The 24,946-nt window shown below is 39.5% G+C and overlaps 1 protein-coding gene across 22 annotated transcripts in view; it reads right to left on the bottom strand.

Moving 5' to 3' along the window:
• Positions 1-24,946, bottom strand: part of ATP10B (ATPase phospholipid transporting 10B (putative)) — a 326,335-nt gene that overhangs the window by 64,050 nt on the left and 237,339 nt on the right. For all 22 annotated transcript variants that reach the window (XM_069102445.1, XM_069102457.1, XM_069102453.1 and 19 more), the window contains 4 exons: positions 19,997-20,103; positions 10,039-10,170; positions 5,277-5,404; positions 1,418-1,670 (listed from right to left, as the gene is read on the bottom strand). In XM_069102445.1, coding sequence (XP_068958546.1) covers positions 1,418-1,670; positions 5,277-5,404; positions 10,039-10,170; positions 19,997-20,103 — 620 coding nt within the window. The remainder of the gene's footprint in view (positions 1-1,417; positions 1,671-5,276; positions 5,405-10,038; positions 10,171-19,996; positions 20,104-24,946) is intronic.

The following is a 24,946-nucleotide window of genomic DNA, read 5'->3' as shown; positions in this document are numbered from 1 at the left end:
TGCCTCAGTTTCCTCAACTATAAAATGGAGATAATAATAGCATGTACCTTCTAGGGTGATTGTAAGGCTTAAATGAGATATTATTTGTGAAGGTGCTTAGTTCAGGGCCTGGCACCTACAAGGCCATACATAGATGCTTATTCCTTTCCCCTTTCTTTCATTCCCCCTTTCCTTGTAGTTCTATACGTGTTCTTACTTCCTCTAACCAGACTATAATCTCCATGAAGATAGGAATGATTATTATTATCTTATTATATTTTATTGTTCTATAATATAAACTAAAACATTAATTTATGTACATTATAATATTTATATATAAATATAATTATATATTAATAACCTAACAATTTATGTAATTTATAAATAAACATTTGTATATAATATTTATGATGTTATCAATTAATAATGTTATTATATCATATTATGTATTATATTACATTATATCTTATTATTAGGATCATAGGACCACTGCTTAGAGCTGGAAAGGACCATTTGATGCCATCAAGTACTGCCCCTTCACATTATAGATGCTGGTCCTGAGGCTCAGGGAGTTTAGCTGATTTGCCCAAGCTAGGGCTGTTATCCTTCTAGGTACGGTTCCAGAAGATAGTCCTCAGCACAAGTGGGACAGAGGCAACCATGTCTGACCTGACTGCCCTACTTAAGATCTTTCTTCAATCTGTTAGTGACAGCATAGGAAACTTGGGCAGCAGATTCAGCTGCAATGAATTACCTCCATGAGAAGCAGAGAGATGGATTGAGAAAGAAAGAAAAAAAGTTTTTGAGTATGAGTATTCAAATCTGAACTCATTCTGACATTTTGATTGAGCTGTGGGAGTGGGTGTCACAATTAGGAAGTGTTTCCCATTCCAGTGTCAGTAAAATACATGCCCTCATCACATGTAAATAATCGTCTGCATATCAATGGCCCAGGTCACAGAAAGATAATTTTAAAAACATTTCTATAGTTCTAGGCCAAAGGTTTGCAGTTGAACACAATTAAAAAAAGCACACCCTGTTAGCTTTGTAAGAATGAATGTTTATAGTCAATAAATACCATGTTGAAAACACCCCCAGAAGGGTGACTAGGTGGTGCAGTGAATAGAGCACTGGCACTGGAGTCAGGAGGACCTGAGTTCAAATCCAGCCTCAGACACTTGACACAATTACTAGCCGTGTGACTTTGGGCAAGTCACTTAACCCCAATTGCCCTCCAATAAAAAAAGAAAGAAACCCCCCCCCAAAAGATCAAACAATTTGACAATTATCATTCAGCACTGGGGAGAGTTCAGATAAGTGATCTCTGCTCTTATCACTTAAGCATCTTAGACTTCTTGTTTTACATTTATCTTATACCTATTTTCTAGAAAGAAAAAACCTACAGTGGAGACCCCCCCTTTTTTTTAGCACTTCTTACCATTTTCTTGGTGGGAAAACTCATTGCCCATAATGGTACAACGCCGGAATACCATTTTGTTCTCTGTCAGAGTCCCGGTTTTGTCTGAGAAGATGTATTGAATCTGGCCCAGGTCTTCAGTGATGTTCAGGGCTCGGCACTGAATGGATAGATCGACTTCTTCATCGTACAGGTCAATGTCATTGTGTAAGAAGAAAACCTGGCCAAGTTTCACCAATTCAATGGATACATACAGAGAGATTGGTATCAGGGTCTGAAAAGAGAACATGCCCTTTGTGTAATTATTATTGCTTCTTCCCTCTGCTACTTGCTAGTAAAGGGATTTTGAATCAATAGGGAGAGGGAATAATGTTGTCATTATGATATGTAATTTTAACTGAGGATACTCCTTACATATAGAGGTTTCAATCCCATGATTATTTTTTTCTATGATGCATCAGGTACAGTGTCTTTAGCAATAATCTCTTAATTTCCGGATCCAATATTCTTTTTTCATTCCTCATCCTTCTTGACCTTTCTGCAGCATTTAAAGACTACTGACTACTGCTTTCTCCTAGACACTCTTTTTTTTGTGATGATACTTTCTTTTAGTCTCCTTTTTCTGGATCATTTTCTACACCCCACCCTGCTGTGCATGGTGACATGGGTAGACCCCCACAACTCTCTCCTGGGTCCTCTTTATATACTCTCTCTGGTGTCTGACTGTGCCATTCCCCTACTCAGAAACAGTAGTGTTTATGTCTTTAGGATGAAATATCAGTGTCTCTGTTTGGTATTTAAAGTTTTCATAACCTGATTCTAGTCTACCTTTTCAAGTTTTTTGAACATTATTCCCATTCAGGGACTCTGTGTTTCAATCCAGCTGGCCGTCTAGCCGGTCCTCAAGCAGGATCTTCCACCTCCCATCTTTGTACCTTTGCACTGGATGTCCCTCACACATAGAATGCAGTCCCTCCTCTGAGAATTCTTAACTCAAGGACCACATCTAATATGAAATCTATCTTGCTCCTTTTGGTTGCTAGTTTTTTATACTCTTCCTCCCCCAAATCACTTTGTATATATTCTTTGTTTTCATTACTGGATACCTAATCTCTACCAACATCCAATGAATATATACCCCTTTGAGGGTAGAAACAATTTCATTTTTGTCTTTGCATCTGGCCAAAGGTACTTAATAAATGGTTATTGAATGAATGAGAGGAGAATGATGCTTGCTCTCCAAGACTGAAAATAGCTTCCATTGAAAGGAAATCTGTGTAGGCCCTCATCTTGAAGGAAACTCCCAGATAGTAACTAGATCCACTAGAAAGAAGAAAGCAAGAAACAAAATGGTATAGAAACCTGGAAGAAAACTCTTTCCCCAGAAAATACACTGGGGTCTTATGAAAGTATCTCCTTTCATTAATTATACTTTATAGAACAATTTAAAACCAGAATAGGAAGGAACCTTAGATGATACCTGACTTAGTCTGTCCCGTTTCTCCCCCTCTCCACCCTGGCTAGCCCCCACCATCCTTGGTGGGAGAACCAGAGAGAAGTAATTTGCTTAACCAAGGTCACACAGCCTATTAGTGGTAACATTAGAACCAAGTCTCTGGTGTTCTTTCTACTGCATCTTATATTCTATTCTCTTACATAAAGGAGATAGTAATGAGAAAATCACATGGTAGTTTTTTTTCCTTTCTATCAGTTCATTAATGACTGTCTGAACCTATCCTTCACTTTTCATAACCGTCAAGAACCCAGGGTTGGGGCAGCTGGTGGCACAGTGAACAGAGCACTGGCCCTGGAGTCAGGAGGACCTGAGTTCAAATCTGGACTCAGACACTTAACACTTACTAGTTGTGTGACCTTGGGCAAGTCACTTAACCTTGATTGCCCTGCCTACCCCCCTCCAAAAAAGACCAAAAAAGGGTCATTTCTACTTCGCAATAAGGTGTCCAACTAGGACTCTAGTGGAACTTTGAGGGTCAAACACTTTCATGTAAAGTATTTTCTTTCCCCTAAATGTCATGTACTTGATAAGTATTCAGCCTTCTTGTTCTGAGGGCAGCATAATACAGTGGAAAGGGCTTTAGGGTCAGAGAATGACAACTTAAATTCCACTTCTGACACTACCTATATGACTTTGGGGGAGTCACTTAATTTTCCTGGGCCTCTGTTCATCTCTAAAATGAAGATATTGGAGTAGATCATGGATTCTTAACCTGGGGTCTGTGGATAGATTTGATGAGGTCCATGACCTTGGATAAGAAAAAAAAAGTCATCTTTATTTTCACTAACCTCTAAATGAAATTGAACATTTTCCTCAATTATTTAAAAACATTATTCTGTGAAGGAATGGTTAGGCTGTTAAAGTGGTCCAGGATACCCACAAAGATTGAGAACCATTGGATTAGGTGGTTCTTTCCATCTTAAAATCTATGCTCCAATGAACTAGGATAGGATTTCTTTTTTAATGAAACCCTAATTTTATATGATAGCATATTCCTTTTACTTTGTCCAACAAGTATTTATTGAGATTTTCCTCTGTGCTTAGCCCTCTTCTGGGTACCGTGGGGAGATCTAAGGGAAATAGAAAGAAGTGTTTAGCACATAGTAAAAGGTTAATAAATTCTTCTTGACTGACTGGCTGGCTGTATGTCACAATTCTTATCTCTGAGGCGCTTAAAATTAGTTGAAGAGTCAAGATTTATGCAAATTAAATTGATAACAATATAAATCTATGCAATTTCTCCAGGGAGAGATATTGAGCATTCTTCATTTGGGATCATATGTTTCTCAAACTAATTGTCCCATACACATCTTAAACTCAACATGTCTAAAACTGAACTTAGCATCTTGTCTGGAAAAGTCTCCACCATTATGGACTTCCCTATTACTGTCAAGGGTACCACCATCCTCCTGATCATCCTTGTTAGCAACCTGGATGTAATCCTTGACTCCTCACTCTCTTACTCCCTTCCATCTTCCAATATCCAATCTATTGCCAAGTTCTGTCAATTAAACCTTTGTAACATTGCTCAGAAACGTACCCTTCTTTTCACTTATGCAGCCGCCTCTCTTGTAGAGGCCCTTATCACCTCATGCCTGTACTATTTATATTAGCCTTCTGATTGGTCTCATCAAATCAAGTCTCCCCAGTCCAGGCCATCTTCTGCTCAACTACCAAAAAGATTTTCCTAAAGCATAGTTCAGACCATGTCACCCTCCTACTCAATAAACTGCAGTGGCTCCCTATTACCTCCATGATCAAATATAAGATCTTTTGTTTGACATTCAGAGCCCTTTATAACCTGGCCTCCTCCAACCTTTCTGGTCTTCTTACATCCTATCAACCCCATGTACTATGTGGTTTGGTGACAGTGGCCTTCTTGCCCTTCCTTGAACAAGACATTCTATCTTCTGACTGGGGACATTTTCACTGGCTGCCCCCCATGCCTAGAATGCTCTCCCACCTCATCTCCACCTCCTGGCTCCCTAACTTCCTTCAAATTCTACCTAAAATCCCACCTCCTATGAGAAGCCTTTCCTGATCCCCCTTAATACTTATTGCCTCCCCTCCATTTCCAACTTATCCTTTACATATCTTGTTTGTACATGTAATTGTTTGCATGTCGTCTCCCCCTTTCAGTTGTGAGCTCTGCAAGGGCAGGGACTGTCTTTCACTTTCCTTTGTATTCCAAGAACTTAGCATAGTGCCTGGAACATAGTAGGTCCTTAATAAATGCTTACTGACTTTCCTAAATTAACCTAAATCTTTCCTGCAATGAACCAACTTCATTTCTCCTGCAAAGGTGGGGAATGATTAATTGTTTTTAAGTTTTTTTTTATTAGAGATTTTATTTTATTTTTTTACCTGTAGTAGGATGATCATGGTAAGAAACATGTAGAAGCTCTGAAGGGCAACTGAGGGGAAACTTCCATTAGCATCTGGAACATCAAAGAGGGGAATTTCTGAAAATGTTCCCTTCCAAAGGCTGTGACCTAAGAAGAGATAAAACCAGGAGAAGAGGTTGAATCCCAACTTGGTTCCAAACTGTCAACTCTATTTGCATTCAACTTATCACAGAAGTGTGCAAATTGTTCCACTTTTAACGTGATCTTGGGGACAGTTTTTCAATCGCTACACTTGATTATGGATTTGTGGACCCTAAAACAATTGCATTATTGGACTGATGGAAAAAAAAATACAAACTCTAATGTGTTTTTCTCATAATCATTTCTCTAATGCCATTGAACAGAATATATAGTATAGCGGAAAGAATACTGGAGACTTAGTTTCTAGTCATACTTTTGCCATTAACAAGCCATGTGGCCTTGACTGGGCACTCACTTCCCCTCTTTGGTCTTTATCCACAAAAGGAAAGGGCTGAATCAGATAATCTCTAAGGTTCCTTTCTGGTCTAATGTGTAAGGTTCTATAATGTAAAACTAATGAAACTGGGGGCTTCATTTTCTGGAAAAGCCCTTTAATTTAGTTTTTATAGCATTTTTTTTTCACCTTCTCTCCCAGCCTTCTTTGGACCATGCTGTACCCTTATCTTCCTACAGGAACCTGGGATTCTGTTCTCTCTCTCATCCCCTCTCCCCTAACCCCCATCATGCACACTGTACTCTGAGAGTTGAGTTTTGTACTTATTTTGCCTGGAACCAGGGCTTCACCTTCCTGGTTACTATTTCTAGTTCATGCTGTCTGAACTTCACTGTCATTCTCATCCCCCCATACCTCCCTTTATCTTGGGCTTTGCCCCAGGACATTGGATTCTGAACAAGTCTCCAAGACAGCCCTAGATCCATTTCCAAACTATGTCACAGGGCATATTCCACCTTCCCTGTGTTTTAGTCCCCTTTCCCTTTACTTGCTGTCTTTCCTCATTAGAACATAAGCTCCTTGAGGGGCCAGGGACTTTTGCTTGCTTGTATTTGCTTCCCCAGGACTTAGCATATTGGTACACAGTGAAGACTAAATAAATACTTGCTTGTTCTATCTATCTATCTATCTATCTATCTATCTATCTATCTATCTATCTATCTATCTATCTATCTATCTATCATCTGTCTGTCTATCTGTCTGTCTGTCTATCCATTCATCTATTCATCCCTCTAGTAGATTTAGTCATTACTTGGGAGTTTCCTTCAAGATGAGGCCCCACGCCCAAGGTACTTTTTTCAATGAGAGCCATTTGGGCCAGCAATTGGGGGAGGGAACACACATAGAACAGTAGCAATATTTAAATAAGTGATTAAGTGATAGTTGCTGCAGGAGGAGGGATGAGTCACTATGAACTAGAGTAGTTCTGTAAAGACTCATGAAGGAGGAATTCATGGGAATCTCAAAGGATGGATAACACTTTTCTAAATTGAAAGTTGGTGTGATGCGGGACAAAGAGCACTGCTCTAGGAGGCAGACAATTTGGGTTCTAGACCCAATTCTGCCATTAATTAACTGTGTGACTTTAGGTGAGTAATATAATCTCTCTGGGTCTCAGTTTCTCATCTGAAGGTTGAGGGGTATGGACTAAGTTATTTTAAAGGCATTTTCTAGCTCCAACTTTCTTACAATCTATAGAGAAAGGAGGGTATCCCTGGCAAAGAGAATCTAGTTTTTCAAAATGAAAGTGAAAAATACACATACATGTATTTGTTCAGTTGTTTTAGTTGTGTCTGACTCTTTGTGACCCCATTTAACGTTTTCTCCACAAAGATATGGGAGTGGTTTGCTATTTCCTTCTCTAGCTCATTTTGCAGATGAGGAAGAGGAGACAAACAAGGTTAAGTAACTTGCTTAGACTTACAGAGCTGGTAATTGTCTGAGGCCACATCTGAATTCAGGAAGATGAGTCTTCCTGACTCCAGGCCCAGCACTTTATCCTCTGTGCTACCTAGCTGTTACATATATGTGCAGATAAACATACATGCATATTTATTTTTCCATACAAAGAGAGGTAGAAAGCTAAAACCTGTGGCCCCTTTATAGATCACAGTGATGACTTCTTTAATTCATATAGTACTTATTCATCCATAAAGGGGAAAAGAGAAAATCCTTGAATGTTTCCATTATCATTCTCCTAAGAGAGAACATGCAGAAGCATACGATGGGCCCAGGTGTCCCCAGAGAGGAAGAATCAGACCTAGTATGATCAATTGATGCTGTCAGCCCAGAAACTAGAAAGGTGGTAGGGAGAAGTGCTTCCTCTGTCAGACACAATGCCATGTACCATATTAAAAACTAGAGGAGAGTTCTAAGAGACTGAGGTTTTGGGAAGGAGGTGGGAGAGAAGGAGATACTTGCTTTCTGGTACTTTGCACCCTGCCCTAATCCAGGTAACAAGATTAATTCTGCTGCACTGCCTGGAGTTTTCAATTAACACAGTTACCAAAGGTATTATTAAAATATTCTTTTGTTATGATGTTTCAGAGCTTTAAGAAAGGAAGCTGGGCAGACCAGAAGGCCAGCACAGAAGAAAATCCAAGGGGTTTTGCCACACCAGCTGACTGGCTCCCTGCTGTGGAAGAATTTGAAGATGAAGTCATGGGATCAAGAAAAACTCAGGTTTCAGATTTTCCTTTTCTGAATCTTACTCTCCCCATCTATAAAATATACACGCTTCTACCTATCTATCTCTCAGGATTTTTTTGAAGAAAGTGCTTTGTAAATTGTAAAGTGTTATAGAAATTGGTTACATAGGGTCAAAGTGAGGAGACAAGAAAAGGATTATATAACATATATTCACTTACATAAAATATAATTAAATCTTGCCTCTTCGCTTTTTCCATTATACTTTCTCACTCGATCTCATTGATTCCCAAAGGTTTAATTGTCATTTCTGCAGAGATGATATCCAGGTCTAGTCTCTTTCCTGATCTCAGTCCCACATCACCAAATGTCTTTTGGACATCCCAAACTGTAAGTCCTATAAGAATCTCAAGCTCAACATGTCCAAAACAGGACTGATTATCTCCCCCACCCCCTCAAATCCTCCCTTTTATCTCCTAATTTTCTTGTTGCTATTGAGGGCACCACTATCCTCCCAGTCATCCTGGCTTCAGTGTTTTCCTTGACTGCTCACTTTTATCTTATGTAACAAAGCAATCTGTTGGCAAATCTTGTTTATGCCTTTACAAAATACCCCCTTCTCTCCATTCATACAACCATTTCTCTGGTAAAGTCTGTATATACTTCTTGCCTGGATTATTCAACAGTATTTTAATTGGTCACTCAGCCTCAAATTTCTCCCCATTCCAATCCATTCTTCATTCAGTGGCCAAAGTAATTGTCCTAAAGTGTAGCTCTGACCAAGTGAAACACCTCGCTCGCTGGCTGCGTCCCTGTCTCCCCCCTCCCCGCCCCATGAACTCTTGTTGTTATTGAATTGTTTCAATCATATCTAATTCTTTGTGACCCCATTTGGGGTTTTCTTGCCAAAGATAATGGGGTGGTTTGCCATTTTCTTCTAGTTCATTTTACAGATGAGGAAACTGAGGCAAACAGGGGTAAGTGAATTGACCAGAGTCTTACAGCTACTAAATGGCTGAAGGTGTATTTGAACTTAGGAAGAGGAGTCTCCCTGACTGCAGGCCCAGCACTTTATCTACTGTGCTACCTAGCTGCCCTCATGATCTCTAGTGGTTCCTTATTATTTCCAGGATTAAATGCAACATTTTCTACTCAACATTCACTATCTGGTCCTTCTTAATTTTCCATTCTTACTTAGACTTTACTCCCCTTCATGAACAACTACAATAGTCTGCTTTTCCTCACATCTGATGCTATCTTATCTTCTGTTTTTATGTCTTTATATTGGCTGTTCCCTGAGCCTGGAATTCTCACCATAGTCACTTCTTCCTTTTAGCTTTCCTGTAACTCTTTATGACTCATCTCAGATCCCACCTTTTGTGCGACATCCAGCTACTAGGCAGGGGTGAGGAACCTATGGTCTCCAGAACACAGGTTCCCCACCCCTGTACTAGTGCCTTCTTCTCTGAGGTTCTTTAGTATGCTGTACATTACCTTGGAGGTACCTAATTACTTACATGTTGTCTCCCCCATTTGAATGTGACTTCTTACAAAGGAGAAACCATTTTTTTTTTCAGTCTTTCTTTCTAATCAAATCATTTAGCCCAGTTCCTGGCACAAAGTAAATACTTAATATATGTTCATTGACTAAACTGTCCTGCTATGGTGATTGGCAGATAGCAGGTACTATAATTCTTGTTCATCGGATTTCATTCAGGGAACACTTAAAAATATAGCAAAGGCTAGGGGGGAGAATGCTGGCCACCTTTCCAATCCATAATTTATAGTAATCCCTTTCAGACGTATTTTGTACTCTTAGTAAGAAGGCAAAAATCATATTTGTTGATAGTGTAGCTTTTTAAAGAATTTAAAGTCAGAAGATCCAAATTTGAATTCAGATTATGTTACCTACTACTTATGTGAATTTAGAACATCATAGACCAGATTTCTCATCTGTAAATGAGAGGTTTATATTAGGTAACCTTATGGGGCCATTCCAGCTCTGCACCTCACGAGTATGTGAAGCATCTCCTTTGGCCAGGGTCCGAGGGCACAAAGAGCTTTATAAATTGGAGGTGGCGTTTTCCCGAATACTCCTTACCTATAGCTCCAATGAGGCACATGAGGAAGAGAATCCCCACACAGAAGAAAATGTCAATGTTCATCCGACGCTCAATCTTGCTGCGCTTGTACCGTGGGCCGCTGTTGTTCAACATAGCTTTTGTTTCATGGCCTTAGAGAAGCAAACGGAAAGACAGACTGTTAGTCTACTGTGGCAGAATCCCATATAGGTGTAATAAAAGAGAGGAATATGCTGGGGTCAGCCTGATCCAGCCTTAATGGAGCCAAGCATTTAATCCTCAGAAATAGGCAAATGCTTGTTGATTGTCTAGACTTAACAAAGTGATGGAGAAAATGTTAATGATGGAGGTTAAACCTCATCCTGTGGATTGTTTTTTTTTGAGAATCAGTTGTTAAACATTTACCAGGTGTGTCCATTTAAAGTGAAAGCACTGTTTCTGTCCTCAGGGAGCTTTCAATGAAATAGGGCCTTATTTTCATACCTTGATTAGATGGTACTTTGGTTCTGTCATAAAGAACACTAAATTTGGCTTCCTCAAAGATGGATCAAAGGCAGCCACAGGAAGGATTTACAGGAGGAAGAAACTGAGCTGGCCACTGAATTGAGTGAGGGGTTCTAAGAAGCAGAGGTGAGGAGGGAGAATTTCCAAGCATGGGGGGGAAGCCTGTGCAAAAGTATAAAATAGGAGATGGACCATCACAGAAAATAGGAAGTAGGTGAATTTGTCTAGTCTGTGGAGTATGTAAGAGAGAATAATATGAAATAAGTCTGTAAAGACAGATGGGAGCCACTGAAGGGGGAAAATATCAGTCAATAAGCATTTATTAACTGCCTTCCATGTTCCAGGCCTGAGGATTGGAGATATAAAGACAAAGAAACAAAAACTAGAAAAAAAACCCCAAATCCTACTAAATTTTTTAACAAAGGCAACCTAAACTAGGGAGTGTGGTAGACAGTATTCCAGACATGAGGTGATGAGGGCCTGTGCTGTGATGGTAATGGCATTAGAGGAGAGAAGGGGCACATACTAGAAATGTTACAAAGGTAGAATCAACAGAACCTGTCAACCATTTAACTAATGCATGGTGGTGGTGAGAAGGGGGCAGATCAACCTCTAGGTTGTGAACCTGGGTGAGTGGGAAGATTGTGGTGCCCTTGTACACAGGGCAAAGGACAGGGAGGTATGAAAGCATCAGAAAGATAATGAATTCAGTTTTGGATATGCTGACTTAAAAGATGTCTATAGGCCATCTAATTCAAGATGTCAACAGCTTTCTCAAGGTGTTTAGATATAAAAGGGAAGAGAGATATAAGATGATAATTAATGGGGATGGACTGGTCAAATGAGGGTGTTTGAGAGTGGGGGAGGCAGGAAAGAGCAGTAAGCATGATGAATATAAGCCAGTGAGGAAACCAGTTTGGTGAGAGCAGAGAGTGTATGCTCAAAAACAGTGTTAGGGAAAAGATAGAGGGAGGGACAAAGCAACTAACATGGAACAGTAAACTAGCTCTTGATAAAAAAGAAAAAGAGATGGTAGATAGACATGAGCAGTTTGGGCCTTGATTAAGTGGCCTCTGAATTTTAACTACTCTGGCATTTTCCTTGGTAGTTAGTTGGATTAAGAAATGCCAGTCACATATTTCTGTGCAAAATTAAAGAAAAGCAATATGTCAGATCCAGCAGTGAACGGTTTTAATGTTATTTAGCTTGTCACTTACGTGGATTTAAAATGGCAACAAAACAGTGGGAAAGAAAAAAAAACTGGATTATTGAATTAGATTCAAGTTGTTTCATTTGTAATAGCAGGATGCATATGAAATCTGAACAGTAAGTCTGCACTAATGGGATTGCCACCTTTCAGTTTGCCAAAAAATAGAACAAATCCTGCTGTTCCCCTCTCTCACCGGGCAACAGTACTACCCAAGCCCAGTGGAAAGCATTAATACTTAAACCCTCCTCTCCAGACCTTTCTCTACACCCTTCCAGGTTTTCTGGCATTCACAATAGGTTCTCTGGGCACTCTGCACTATAGACAAAGGCTTGTGAGGAGGGAGTGGTGGGTGAGTGCTTAGGGGTCAAGCACAAGAGAGAACTTTAGGAGAAGAGCAACCAGAATCATCCCCAGAATTGTAGGAGTGCCACTAAGTTGAGGCAGAAGGAGTAGTTGCCCTGTGGAATGTCAGTACCTGGGAAAAGATACACAGAAAGGTAAAAGATGGTCCCTGCTCTTGAAGAACTCATAATATAACGAGGGAGACGGCCTATAAATGATTATGCACAAAAATGTTATCGATAGAATAAATAATCAATACAGAGAAGTCACTGGAAATAAGACGGACTGGGAAAGGCTTCCTATAGAAGGCAGAATTGTAACGGACACTTGAAGGAATCCAGGAAGAAGAGATGAAGAAGGAAAGCATTCCATGTATGAAGGATGGCCAATGAATCTAATTAGCATAGGTAGCAACCATCATCTATGGTTCCTTCAGCCTCTGACTTTCTGAGTCTATGAGATCACCTCAACTCACAATATGCTTTCCCTCCTGAATTCCCATAGCATCTGTTATCTGGAATCTTCACTTGGGTACACCATTATGACTTAAGACATTTTATTTTGAATCATTACTTGACTTTTGGTATGTATATGTGTGTTTAGCTACTTCAACTAGCCTGGAAACTTAAGGGCCTAGGCTATATCTTAATCAAAGATAATGGAGATCACCTAACACATGTGATGTTCTCCTCACTAGCAGAGAGAAAATGCATACAAATGTCACTTGGAAAGATTCTGACCCCTTCCTGCAGTATCCTGTCTGGGCCGTGAGCCTCATAGGCAGAACTGAGTTAATTTTCACATAGGATAATATTTGCTGAATATCAATGGGAATGAGTGAGAAGCTCTCATGATGTGCCCAGACAAGCTTGGTGCTGCTGTCCCTTGTGAATGTATGGTACTAAATGAAACACTTTAGCTGGGAAAGGGAGCTGAGAATGATAGTGAAGGAAATCAGTTTACTGGCTGATGAAAATTAAGAGACTGCTGCCTGAATTTCAGAATCTTACACTTGGGAGGGACCTCAAAAGTCACTTAATCTAACCCACACCTGATTAAGATCCCGCAGCACAGAATCCTAATAAGTGGCCATTACCTGAAGGCTTCTATAGATAAAAAGATGAAATAAGACCTCCATTCGAGGACCTTATTATCTAGCAGAAAGAAAATCCATGCAAATAAATGAAATACATATTAGAATGCAGTAATAGTCAAAGAGAAATCCAAACAAAATATTATGAAGAATTTGAAGAAAGATCATTTCCAAATAGGAAGACTTCATGGAAGAGGTGACAACATAGCTGGGCCTTGAAGGATTTGAAAGATTTCAGCAAAAGAGATAGGGGATAAGGAGGAATCCATTTCAGGACTAGAAAATGTCACAAGCAAAGGGATGAAGAAGATATGAAAAAAAGGCATGGAGACTGACCCACGCTGGCTAGGACAGAGATTATGAGAAGCTGAATAGTGTAAGCTAGGATGAAGCCAGTGACAAGCTGGAGACACATTCCCTTTAGAGGCAGATCATTTTGTGTTTGAATGGCACTAATTATTAGGAAGTTTTTCCTTAGTAGCATAAATATGTTTCTTTGTCTGCTTCCATTGTTCTTCATTGAAATACTATTCACCATTGATCCCTCATGTGCATCTATCTTCCTGCTTCATCACAGTCCCTATCCCTTTACCTACTCTGTTTATTTTGAATGAAGTGATACCTCTTCAGTCATTTTCCAACTATGGAATATGCACCAAGTTTGAATGACACCTAGAATGTTCAACTTACCCCCTCACATTAGAGAAGACTTTGTCAGCCTGGGGTCTGTGACTTTTTAAAAAATATATATTTTTGACAACTGTATTTAATATAATTTGTTTCATTTGTAATTCTATGTATTTTATCCTTTGTATTAAAAATTATTATGAGAAGAGGTTCGTGGGCTTTATCAGACTACCAAAGGGGTGCATTACATAAAAAAATTAAGAATTGTTACATTAGAGGATGTTGTAAGAGGCTTTGCGTATTATTCCTGCTTTGTACATCTGGGTATAAACAAATGAGTCCATTGCTGACTGCTTTCTTAGATTTTGCCTTTTGTGAATTTTGAGACATCTCTAAAGTTTTTTTTTATTCCTACTTTGTACTAACTCCATTCATACGCCAGACAGTTCTCTCTCTCTCTCTCTCTCTCTCTCTCTCTCTCTCTCTCTCTCTCTCTCTCTCTCTCTGTCTCTCTCTCTCTCTGTCTCTCTCTCTCTTTCTCTCTCCTTTTTTAGTTTAAACTATTATAAAAAATCATCTTAGTAAGACTCTAGGAAAACACTTTTTTATCACCCATTAACACATCAATCCCTGGACAAGTCTGTTATTTCTATGGTCCAGGAATTACATTCTTGGATACCATATTTTTTTAAGAGAGCTTGCATTTGAATGGGAGAGACAACTTGTACATATATATACAAAATAAACACATGGTTATTTGTGAGAACAGGGCACACATACCAGGGGCACCTTGAGGGTGAGTAAAACCTTCATGTGGAAGATGAGTCAATCAGACTCTTAAAGGCAAGGATTTCAAAAGATGAAGGTGAGGTGGGAGTTCATTCCAGGTAGGACTGACAGTTGGACACCATCTTTATAATCAGCTGTCTGCTTTCTAAACCTCTTTCCCCCTTCTTAAACCTTTGCCTTTTCAGCAGCAGTGATAAAATACTATTTGTACCCCTATAGTTTTCAGTTTCTTAGCTAAGACTTTATAATCCTGAATAATGCTTCCCATGTTTCTACTAGAACATATTTCTAATTTATGCCTATGTGAATCATCAAAAATGGGTAGTAGTCATCAGATTTGATAGATTTCGGGAACTTCTCTGTCCCATCAGGAACACTTTTGTCACGAGGTTCTTCTTCTTTCCAATTCTACACCTCAACTTCCCCATACTTCCTCCTCTGCTCCAGCCCTGGAGTATAAGATTGTCTTTGCTAAGATGCTCTCTACTTATGCCCTTGATCCCATCTCCCATCTCCTTTGGAAGCTTGACACTTCAATTATCCTTTTATCTTTCTAATAATCCACTGAAGCCTTTTCTATTACCTAAATATATGCCCAGATTTCCCCCATCTCTGAAAAAAAAAACAACAAACCTTTCAGGGCAGGTAGGTGGTACAGTGGATACTTTTTTAATTCTCATCCTTTTGGCCACTCGGCAGCTTTTGATACTGCTGACTCCAGCTTCCTTCTGCCTATCCTCTCTTCCCTCAGTTTCTCTGACATTTTCCTCTTGGTTTTTCACCTATCTGGCCACCCCTTCTTAGTCTCCTTTGCAGCATTATTATCTATGCCCTATCCCTTTTTATGTGGATAAATCCTAGGCCTCTGTGTGGACCTTCTCCTTTCTCTCTACACAAATTCTTGGTGATTGAGTTAACTTCAAGAGGTTTAAGTCATTACCTATGTAGACGACCTCTAAATCTCCATATCCAGCCCTTGTCTCTCCTTTGAGAACTGATCCTGCATCACCAAATATCTGGGGGACTTGTCTTTCTTTATGTCTCAAAGACATCACAAGCTTAACATGTCCAAAACCACACTCAAGGTCACTTATAGTATACCAAGAGCCCTGTTTCCATGTTTATATCAAAGGTACCCTTCTAGTCCCCCCAGGTTTGCTACCTTGGTGTTATCATTAACTCTATGTTCCCCCTTACTCCACATATTCAAACAGTTGCCAAGACTTATTGATTCTATGTCCACAAAATCTTTCATATCTGTTTTCTTCTCTCCACTCATGTAGCCACCACACATGGATTATTACAATGGACTCCTAATTTGTCTCCTTGCCTCTGGTCTCTTTCTTCTACACTTTACAACTGTCCTCCACACAACTGTCATTATGATAATTCTAAAGCATAGGTGTGACCATGCCACTCCACTGCTCAAGAAGTACCAGTGACACCCTATTGCACGCACACACACAATGTTATAGCTAGAATGGCCTGCTGGCTGGTCCCTCTACATGGTATTTCTTTTTTTCTTTTTCTTTTTTTGCTTTTTGGAGGGGGAGGAAGGGCAGTTGGGGTTAAGTGACTTGCCCAAGGTCACATGGCTAGTAAGTGTGTCAAGTGTCTGAGGCCAGATTTAAACTCAGGTCCTCCTGACTCCAGGGCCCATGCTCTATTCACTGCCCCTAGCCGCCTCTACATGGTATTTCTAATCCCATCCTTTGCACAGGCTATCTCTCGTGCCCAGAATACTTTTCCTACCTCTTGAAATCTCTAGCTTTCTTCAAGACACATTTCAAGTCTTCCTATACTAGATTTGGTTGTCCCAATTTTTGGTTCATTCTGCCACTGCTCCCCCCAAAAGAATTATTGCATGTTATGTATTTACTTATCTTTATTCTTGTTGCTTCTTCCTAGTAGAATGTAAACTCCTTTAGGGTAGGTATTATTTAATTCTTGACTGTGTATCCCTATCCTGTGGCACATAAATGCACTTAAATGTTTATAGAATTATTGAATTGATACATGTCTCAAGGGGATAGTAGACCTCTCTGTTGATCAGTCAAGACAAATCTGGATTAGAAAAGCTTTTAAATTGAAAGTCACCAAAGTCTGTCAACTATGCAACCCAGGAAAAAAAAATAAAAACAAACCCTGCCAGCCCCCTTTCAATGATCAGAAAGGGGTTATCACCTGGTACAGGCCTTCTTATAGGGACTTGCCAACAAGCCTTTGGCAGAGGATATAGCAGTGGGACAGGGATTGTCAGAAGTATGATAAGTAGGAAGGGGAAAAGTATTTATCAAGTAACTACTATGTTCCAGGCACTATGCTAAGCGCTTTTTAAAACAAATTTCATCTAATTTGATCCTTACAACAACCCTGCATGGTAGGTACTATTATAATGCCCATTTTATAATTAAGGAAACTGAGGCAAATAGAGGTTTAGTAAATAGCTGAGGCTGGATTTGATTTGACCCAAAGCCTAGAGCTCTATCCTCCATGTCTCCTGGTTGCCTGATGAGAACACATGTTCTAGGAAACATGGAATTTCAGGGCATAAAACAAGGTATTACAATGACACACCCTGGTGTGGGGCAAGACAGCTTATTTGGTTGTCTTTTAGGCCTGAGTAATCAAGGTGATGCAGAAATCAATGATGTCAGCACTGGCACTAGGCTATTTAGTTAGCAGTCAAAGCTTTTTGTCTGGCCTTCATAGGAGGGATCATTTAAAGAGAGAAATAGACACATGTAACTTCAAGATCCAGTATGGATGTTTTCTCTATCATGAAGCCTCTCCCTGGATGTACTCTCTGCCCCAGCCACTGGTGATTCCTCCTCCCTCGAAAGTCCCTCCTGGTAGCATTTTGTAGGACTCTTGTAGCCACATTACACACTTGTTCATGCTGAAGTTTTTTGTTTGACGTAATCTGTGTAGCATCTTCCCTTGCATATATGCAATAAATTATTGAAATAAATTATTGACTTAATAAATTATTGAATGAACGAATGGATGGTTTGAAATATAAAAGTCAGATGAAAAAGAGATTTAGTTTTTCAAAGAGATCACCTAAGAGAGTCCAAATCTTATAAACAAGGGGAAGGTAAAAAAATAATTGAGAAGCTGGGAGCAGGATAGAGAAGCGGTTGGGTTTAGAAGTTAGGAATCTCAGGTTCTAGTCCTGTCTAGATTAGAATGACTCCCTGGATGTGCAACCTTGAGCAGGTCACTTCTCTTTGAACCTCAGTTTCCTCACAATAAAGTAATGGGGCTGGAGCCAGGGTGGAACAATAGAAAAATCTGGAGTCAGATCTGGGTTCCAAGTGGAATCCAGAGGATCTGAGTTTGAATTTCACCTCTGAAAAATCCCTCCTCTGTGACTTTGGGCTTAACCTCCCTGGGTTTTAGTTCTCTTATGTGTAAAATGAGGAAACTGAACCTGAATAGATTTTGGGGTGCCTTCCAGTTCTAGGTCTATGATGATTAGTGGACCCCTAAGATCTTCTCCAGTTGTAAATTTCTGAGAAAAAATACTTTGAAAAAGTTAAAGGTACTATGGAAGCAATGCTTTATAGTGGCAAGAACCCTGGATTTGGAATCAGAATGACCTAGGTTCAAGTTCCATCTCAAAATATACAAGTTTGTAGGCCCCGCAAAAGCAGGAACTGTCTTTTGTCTCTTTTTTTTTGTGGGGGATAGTGTTTTAAATTTGACTCCTCATTCTTTTTTTTTAATTTAAATTTTTTTCAACATTCACTTTATAAGATTTTGAGTTTCAATTTTTTCTCCCTCTCTTCCCTTCCCCCTCCCCAAGACAACATTTTTGCCTTTTTTTGTATCTTCAACATCTAACACAGTTCATGGCACATAGTAAGTGCTTGATAAATGTTCAGTTACTGACTGGGTAACTTGGGACACAATCAGTGAATCTCTTTGTGCCTCAGTTTTCTCATCTGATTTAAGGTCATAGATTTAGAGCCAGTAGGAGCCTTAGAGATCATATAGTCCAACCCCTTTCATTTTTACAGATGAACAAATTAAAGGTAAGAGAGATGAACTGGTTTGCCATGTTACATACTCAGTAAGTGGCAGAACCAGGATTCAAGGCCTCATGCAGCACCCCTTCCATTGGACTGCATGGCTCTGTCAAATGGGGATGGCAGGGCTGTCTCACGTTGTTGGGAGGAAAGCGCTAAGTCCTGAAGTGCTGTGGAAATATGGGTTGTAGTGTGGGACAGTGGATAGAGAACTGGTCTTGGAATCGGGAAGACCTGGGGACCATCATGGATAGCTCCTGGCTGGGTGAGTGGCAGAGAAGGCTCTGAACTCGACTGGGGGAGAGGTTCCTCATCCGTTATACTAGTGAAATCACACATTCATATTCTAGCTCGATTAATTTTATTAATTTTATTTAACTACAAAAAGAAGTTTTAATAATTATCAAAATTCTATTCCTTTGTGGAAATCGGCTCCCAGCTGTTCTTTTCTTAGGTTTCTTTACCTTTTCAAAAAATCACCTAGAAAATCTTGTCACACTCCCAGCAGTTCAGCACTCTCTCTCTTCATATATACATATGTGTGGTGTGAATATATATGTATGTATGTGTGTGTGTGTGTATATATATATATATATATATATACGTATGTATTCCTACAATTATAGAATTAATTTATTTCTGGACAGGATGAGATACCCTGTACAAAGCAGGCTGGTTCCATTCCAGGTACTTGGCAGGATTTCTGGGCACTAGGACTCCTTTCCCACTGAAAAGCCCAAAGGAGGACCTGATTCCACAAATCACTGGGCAAGTATCTGATGGTCCTCTAGAGTAATCTCACCTTGAAAAACATATACAAAAATGAAAGAAAAAGGCATATCAATGGAGTAGGCTTCAAAGAGTTGTCCACCAGAGATATCGTTAGCCCAGTTTATCTTACATTGGTCAGAACTTTTCACAGCAGGCAACTGTGACTGTCTTTTATGCATGAATCCACATGCATAACCTTACTTAGATTCATAGGAGGGCTGGGCTTATGGAGTCAGGAAGTGAAAAGGGCAGAATTTCTATGGCTATGGGCCTCAGTTTGCCTGTCAAAGAAATGGAAATAACAAATAATAGCCAGCATTTATAAAGTGTCAATTGTGTACCAGGCTTCATACTAGGAACTTTACAAATATTATCTCATTTGATCTTCACATCAAACCTGGGAGGTGGATACTGTTATTACCCCATTTTAGAGTTGAGGAAACTGAGGCAAATAGAGCTTAAATGACCAACCAGCACCACATAGCTAGTAAGGATCTGAGGCTCGATTTGAACTCATGTCTTCCGGATTCCAGGTCCAGCACTCTAGGCAACACTTTCCAGATTGATAATGAATTAAGAAGGGGGCAGAAAAATATATTAAGTGAAAAGACCTGCATAGATGACAATGCCAACCACCACCTCTGTGTTCCTGATGGTGCAACCACGGAGCAGAAGACTCTCACTGTTAAAGCCAGTCCTGGTCTGGTCTGGATGTTCCCTAGGAAGAAGGAAGGAAAATGTTCACAACAGTTCTAAGATTATCTCTAGGATTAGGACCATAAAACTGGGTGGGGTGGGAGAGGTTTCTTTCTAAATAGGGGGCAGAACAACTCAAGCCAGCCGCAAGCAAAGTTCTCATCTCTCTTACCTATCTTTATTGCCATCTCTATTTATTTCTTCTGGACTCATGGGGGTGGGATTAGAAATTAAAACCTGCTGTGTGATCTTGGGCAAGTCACTTAACCCCAATTGCCCTCCAAAAAAGCAAAAAAAAAAAAGAAATTAGAACCTGATTACCTGTGTGGGGGGGAACCACCACGAAGTTAATTTCAGTTCACTTATTAAGCACTTACTCTGTACGGAATACTATTTTGGGCACAAGAGAGATGAAATTTAGATGACATAATCCTTGCCTTCATGGATCTTACTTTCCAGATTGATAATGAGTTACATGACATCAACATGAATAACCATAATATAAAAGAATACATGATACATGCATGAGAGGTACAAAGGGCTATGTGAGAGGTTCAGAGGTGAGAGGTCATTAAAATGAAGAGCTCAGGAAATCTGGAAGGAGTAGATAGAAATTTAATAGGTAGCGGGGTAAAAGAACATTTCAGGGGTGTGTGGGGGGGGAGCGCTATGCCATCAGTCTGGGCATATCTACAATACCTAAGAAATGTATCGTAGCAGGTGAGTATGATTTTCCTCATTTCATAGATGAAGAGACAGGTTCTGAGAGGTTGTAAGTAGGTAATAAGCCAGGACTTCAGAGGCTATGAGATCTTGTCAATAAGGGTATTCTCTTCATTATTGTCATTCGTAAACCTATTGTATCTTTTCATCCTGTGTTATCCTTATCCATTCTTTCCCCTAGATCTTCCATGGAAGATTCATTTAACATTTAGGAGCCTTTCTTCAAGGCCCGACTCTCTCTAGTGATAATGAAAATAGTCAACATGTATATAGTGCCTTAAAGCTTGCAAAGCATTACACACACACACACACACACACACACACACACACACACACACACACGTGTGTATATATATATGTATATTCTTATTTTATCTCCACTACAAACTTGAGTAATAAGTGTTATTATCATTCCCATTTGCTAGGTGAGGAAATTGAGCCTGAGTGAAGTTAAAGTGATTTGTCCACATTTATGTAGTGTCTAAGTGTGAGATAGGATTTGAACTCAAGACTACAAATCTTGCCACTCTATCTGCTATGCCACTTACCATATTAAGCTACCCATCTGTCACCCCCTACTTTGAACATATGCATGATTCACCTCTTTTCCCTTCATAAATTTCCTTGATAAAATCTATTATACTACTTCTTATACAATGGAAATACACACTAGTCTATTTTTATGTATTATGCCACTTTCTATTGTTGTTTTGGTCACATTTACTACATATATGTGTGTTGTGTATGTATATGTGTATTAATACACACACAATACACTTTAAAAATTTTTTTATTTTATTTTAGACTCAAATGCTGGAACACAAATATAGAATAGAGAAAAGAAATAAAAACATAATCATAAACTTAAATATTGCAACAAATACAAAGAAAGAAAAAAAAAGCATGTCTTGCGCAGAGCAGAACATGAGAGAAGATTCAAAATATGTAACAATAAGTTTTCATTTCAAGAAACTCATATGATAAAGGGCTTAGTTTTTTTGTTTGTTTTTGTGAAGTGGTTGGGGTTAAGTGACTTGCCCAGGGTCTCACAGCTAGTAAATGTCAAGTGTCTGAGAGCAGATTTGAAGCCAAGTCCTCCTGATTCCAAGGCCCATGCTCTACCCACCACACCATCTAGTTACCCCTACAATACACTTCTGAATCCATTTTCTCATCTGACAGTCAAAATAATCCTGTGACTTTGGTAAATTTGGGAGAACTATCCCAGTTTTATGGAAGCTAAGTGTGCTGTGCCTCTGTCTTTTTCCCAATTCATACACTTACTGCCCTACTTCAGGCCTTCATCAACTTTTGCCACTACTATTACTTCTTGTTGTCATTTTTCAGTCTTGCCTGACTCTTTTGTGACCCCATTTAGGATTTTCTTGGTAAAGATACTACTGGTTTGTCATTTCCTTCTCTAGCTCATTTTATAGATGAGGAAAATGAGGCAAACAGGGAGAAGTGACTTACCCAGGGTCACACAGCTAATATCTGAGTCTGGATTTGAATTCAGGTCTTCTTGACTCCAGGCCTGACATTTTGTCTACTGCACCACCTAGTTGTCCTAATACTTTTTTCAATTGCCTCTTAATTTGGCTCCTTATTTCTTTTTTCTCTGGCCTAATCCATCCTCAGTAGAGCTGCCATAATGATATTCCTAGAGCACAGTTTTGATCATGTCACTCCTGTACTCAGTACACTTCAGTGCTCCCTATTTGCCTCCAAGAACAAATACAAACTCCTGTGTTTGGCCTTTAATACTCTTCAAACCTACTTTCAATTTACCTTTCAAAATACCTTTTTATACACTATTCCCTTTCATATTTTTTGGTTCTACCAAAAGGACCTTCTTTCTGTTCTTTACACTCAACCCTCCATTTTTTGTCACTGTGCCTTTTTTCAGGCTGACCCTCAGGGGCTGGAATTTGCTCCCTCCTCACCTCTGCCTCTAACATGCCGAGCCTACTTTGATCTTCATCTTGAATATCACCTTTTATAGTTGTCTAGCAGTGCCTGGCACATAATAAAAGATTAATATGTGTTTATTGAGTGGTTGATTGATTTCATGTCGTATCCTTGGGCCTTTCCTGATCCCCTTCCCAGCCACTAGTGCTTCCCCTATGCCTTGGTGACCTTGAATTTAATTTAGATATGCTTAGATATACTTGTATATATTTACATGCAAATAAATGTATAAACATATATACTTCTTTGCATATGTTTAGATGTGTATGTGTTGTGTCTCCTGTAGAGCTCCCTGAGGTGAGGGACTGCTTTATTTTATTTTTTGCTTTTTGGAGGGGGGAGGATGGGGCAATTGGGGTTAAGTGACTTGCCCAAGGTCATATGACTAGTAAGTGTTAAGTGTCTGAGGTCGAATTTGAACTCAGGTCTTCCTGACTCCAGGGTCAGTGCTCTCTTCACTGTGCCACCTAGTCGCTCCTGGGACTGCTTTCTTTTTGTCTTTGTAGTACTAGCACCTTGAACAAGACTTGGTGCTAGTGGGCACTTAATAAATGCTGGCTGATTGATTCATTATTCACTGCTAGGTTTGCCTTGCTGTAGAGTGACAGATTCTATATTATCTTAACAATTCTGTATCTTACAGTTTGAGGTGAGATTATCTCAGAAATTACTTTGTGTGATGTATAAAGCTGCCCCGGAATGTACCTGATGACATATTTCTGGGCTTACCTTGTTATCCATCCATATTTGCCAAGACAAGGTTTTAGAAGTAATGAAATGTTACTTATGAATAGAGTCTCACTCTATCACAAGTCTTTGTGACCTTCTGTGTTGATACATGATGAAAATCTCCACACCTTACCACTCTAGCTTCCCAGAAAGACATGCAGACATCATACTTCCTTTTCAATCAGCCAGAAAGAGGACTAAAGAAGGATAATTTGCTACTTTGTCCCTGAGCACCTGGTTTTGTGTTTTTGCAAGGAAGGTCTATTTGGATGACTCAGGATCCCTTTGTTTACAATTGACATGAAACAAAGCAATGCCTTTATACTTCAGAACAGAATTATAAGGAAAGTTGGTCCTTGGATCAGACAAGAGATGAATGAAAGGGAATGGGCTTTTGGGAAAAGCAGGTGTCTTCCAAAAGGGGGTTTGTTTATTTAGATTTTAAAGAAACTCTAAACTTTAGAGAATGAGTCTGTAACAATTTGCTAGTGGTCTAGTCAAGTAATTTCCCTCATTTAAGTGACACAGAAAGCCACTTTCTAATCTTTCCCTAGGGTTAAGCCCCAGACTTAGAGCTAAAAGTCCCTGAAATGATGTTTTCTTCCTCCTTTAGATCATTTATATTAGTGTTTGTGTTAAGTCATGTGAGTTGGGTGCCAGGGTGCATTCTTTCTATAGAACTTGAATTAAATCAAATTGAATGGAGTCCCTGGTTTGATATAGTTTAGCTCTCTTTTAAGTTATTATTTCTACCTATTCTTTCTCTTGTCTCTCTTCCCTCTTGGTCCTTCCCATATATGCCATTCCCAAGTATGTACCATATGATAGAAGCACCTACCATATGATAGGTATGAGTCTTTGTCAGAAGTCAGGAAGACCTGATTTTGAATCCTGCCTCAGATATTAACTAGCTGTGTGACTTTGGGCAAATCACTTAACAGCCTCAGTGTCCTCATCTATAAAATGGGGATTATAATAGCTCCTACCTCTCACAGTCACAGTAGAATTAAATGAGATAGCATGTAAAGGTCTTTGTAGGCCTCAAAGAACTATATGACTATATTGTTGTTGTTATTGTTATTACCATTATTTTGACAACAGAGGACAAGATCAGAGAGAAAGGGAGAAAGAACCCTTACCTTTATTTTATATTTCACTGGGTAGAGCTATAACTAACAATTCTGAGGCCTGAGGCAAGCATTACAAAACATACAAACACAAACAACATGAGAGGTGCCCTCACATCACTTTTTAAATGATTAAGATGAATTATTAAGTTAAATTCAGATCAGGGTGTGTGAGTGTGTGTGTATGTGTGTGTGTGAGAGGGAGAGAAGGAGGAAAGGAGGGAGGGAGGAAAGTAGGGAAGGAGGGACAGAAAGAGAGAGAGAGAGAAAAAGAGAGAGAGAGAGAGAGAGAGAGAGAGAGAGAGAGAGAGAGAGAGA

This window comes from Petaurus breviceps, unplaced genomic scaffold (assembly GCF_028583685.1).
Source record: "Petaurus breviceps papuanus isolate PSGF00001 unplaced genomic scaffold, PetGlider_PUasm1.0 551, whole genome shotgun sequence".
Lineage (NCBI taxonomy): Eukaryota > Metazoa > Chordata > Mammalia > Diprotodontia > Petauridae > Petaurus > Petaurus breviceps.
This window is presented reverse-complemented; position numbering and strand designations above follow the sequence as displayed.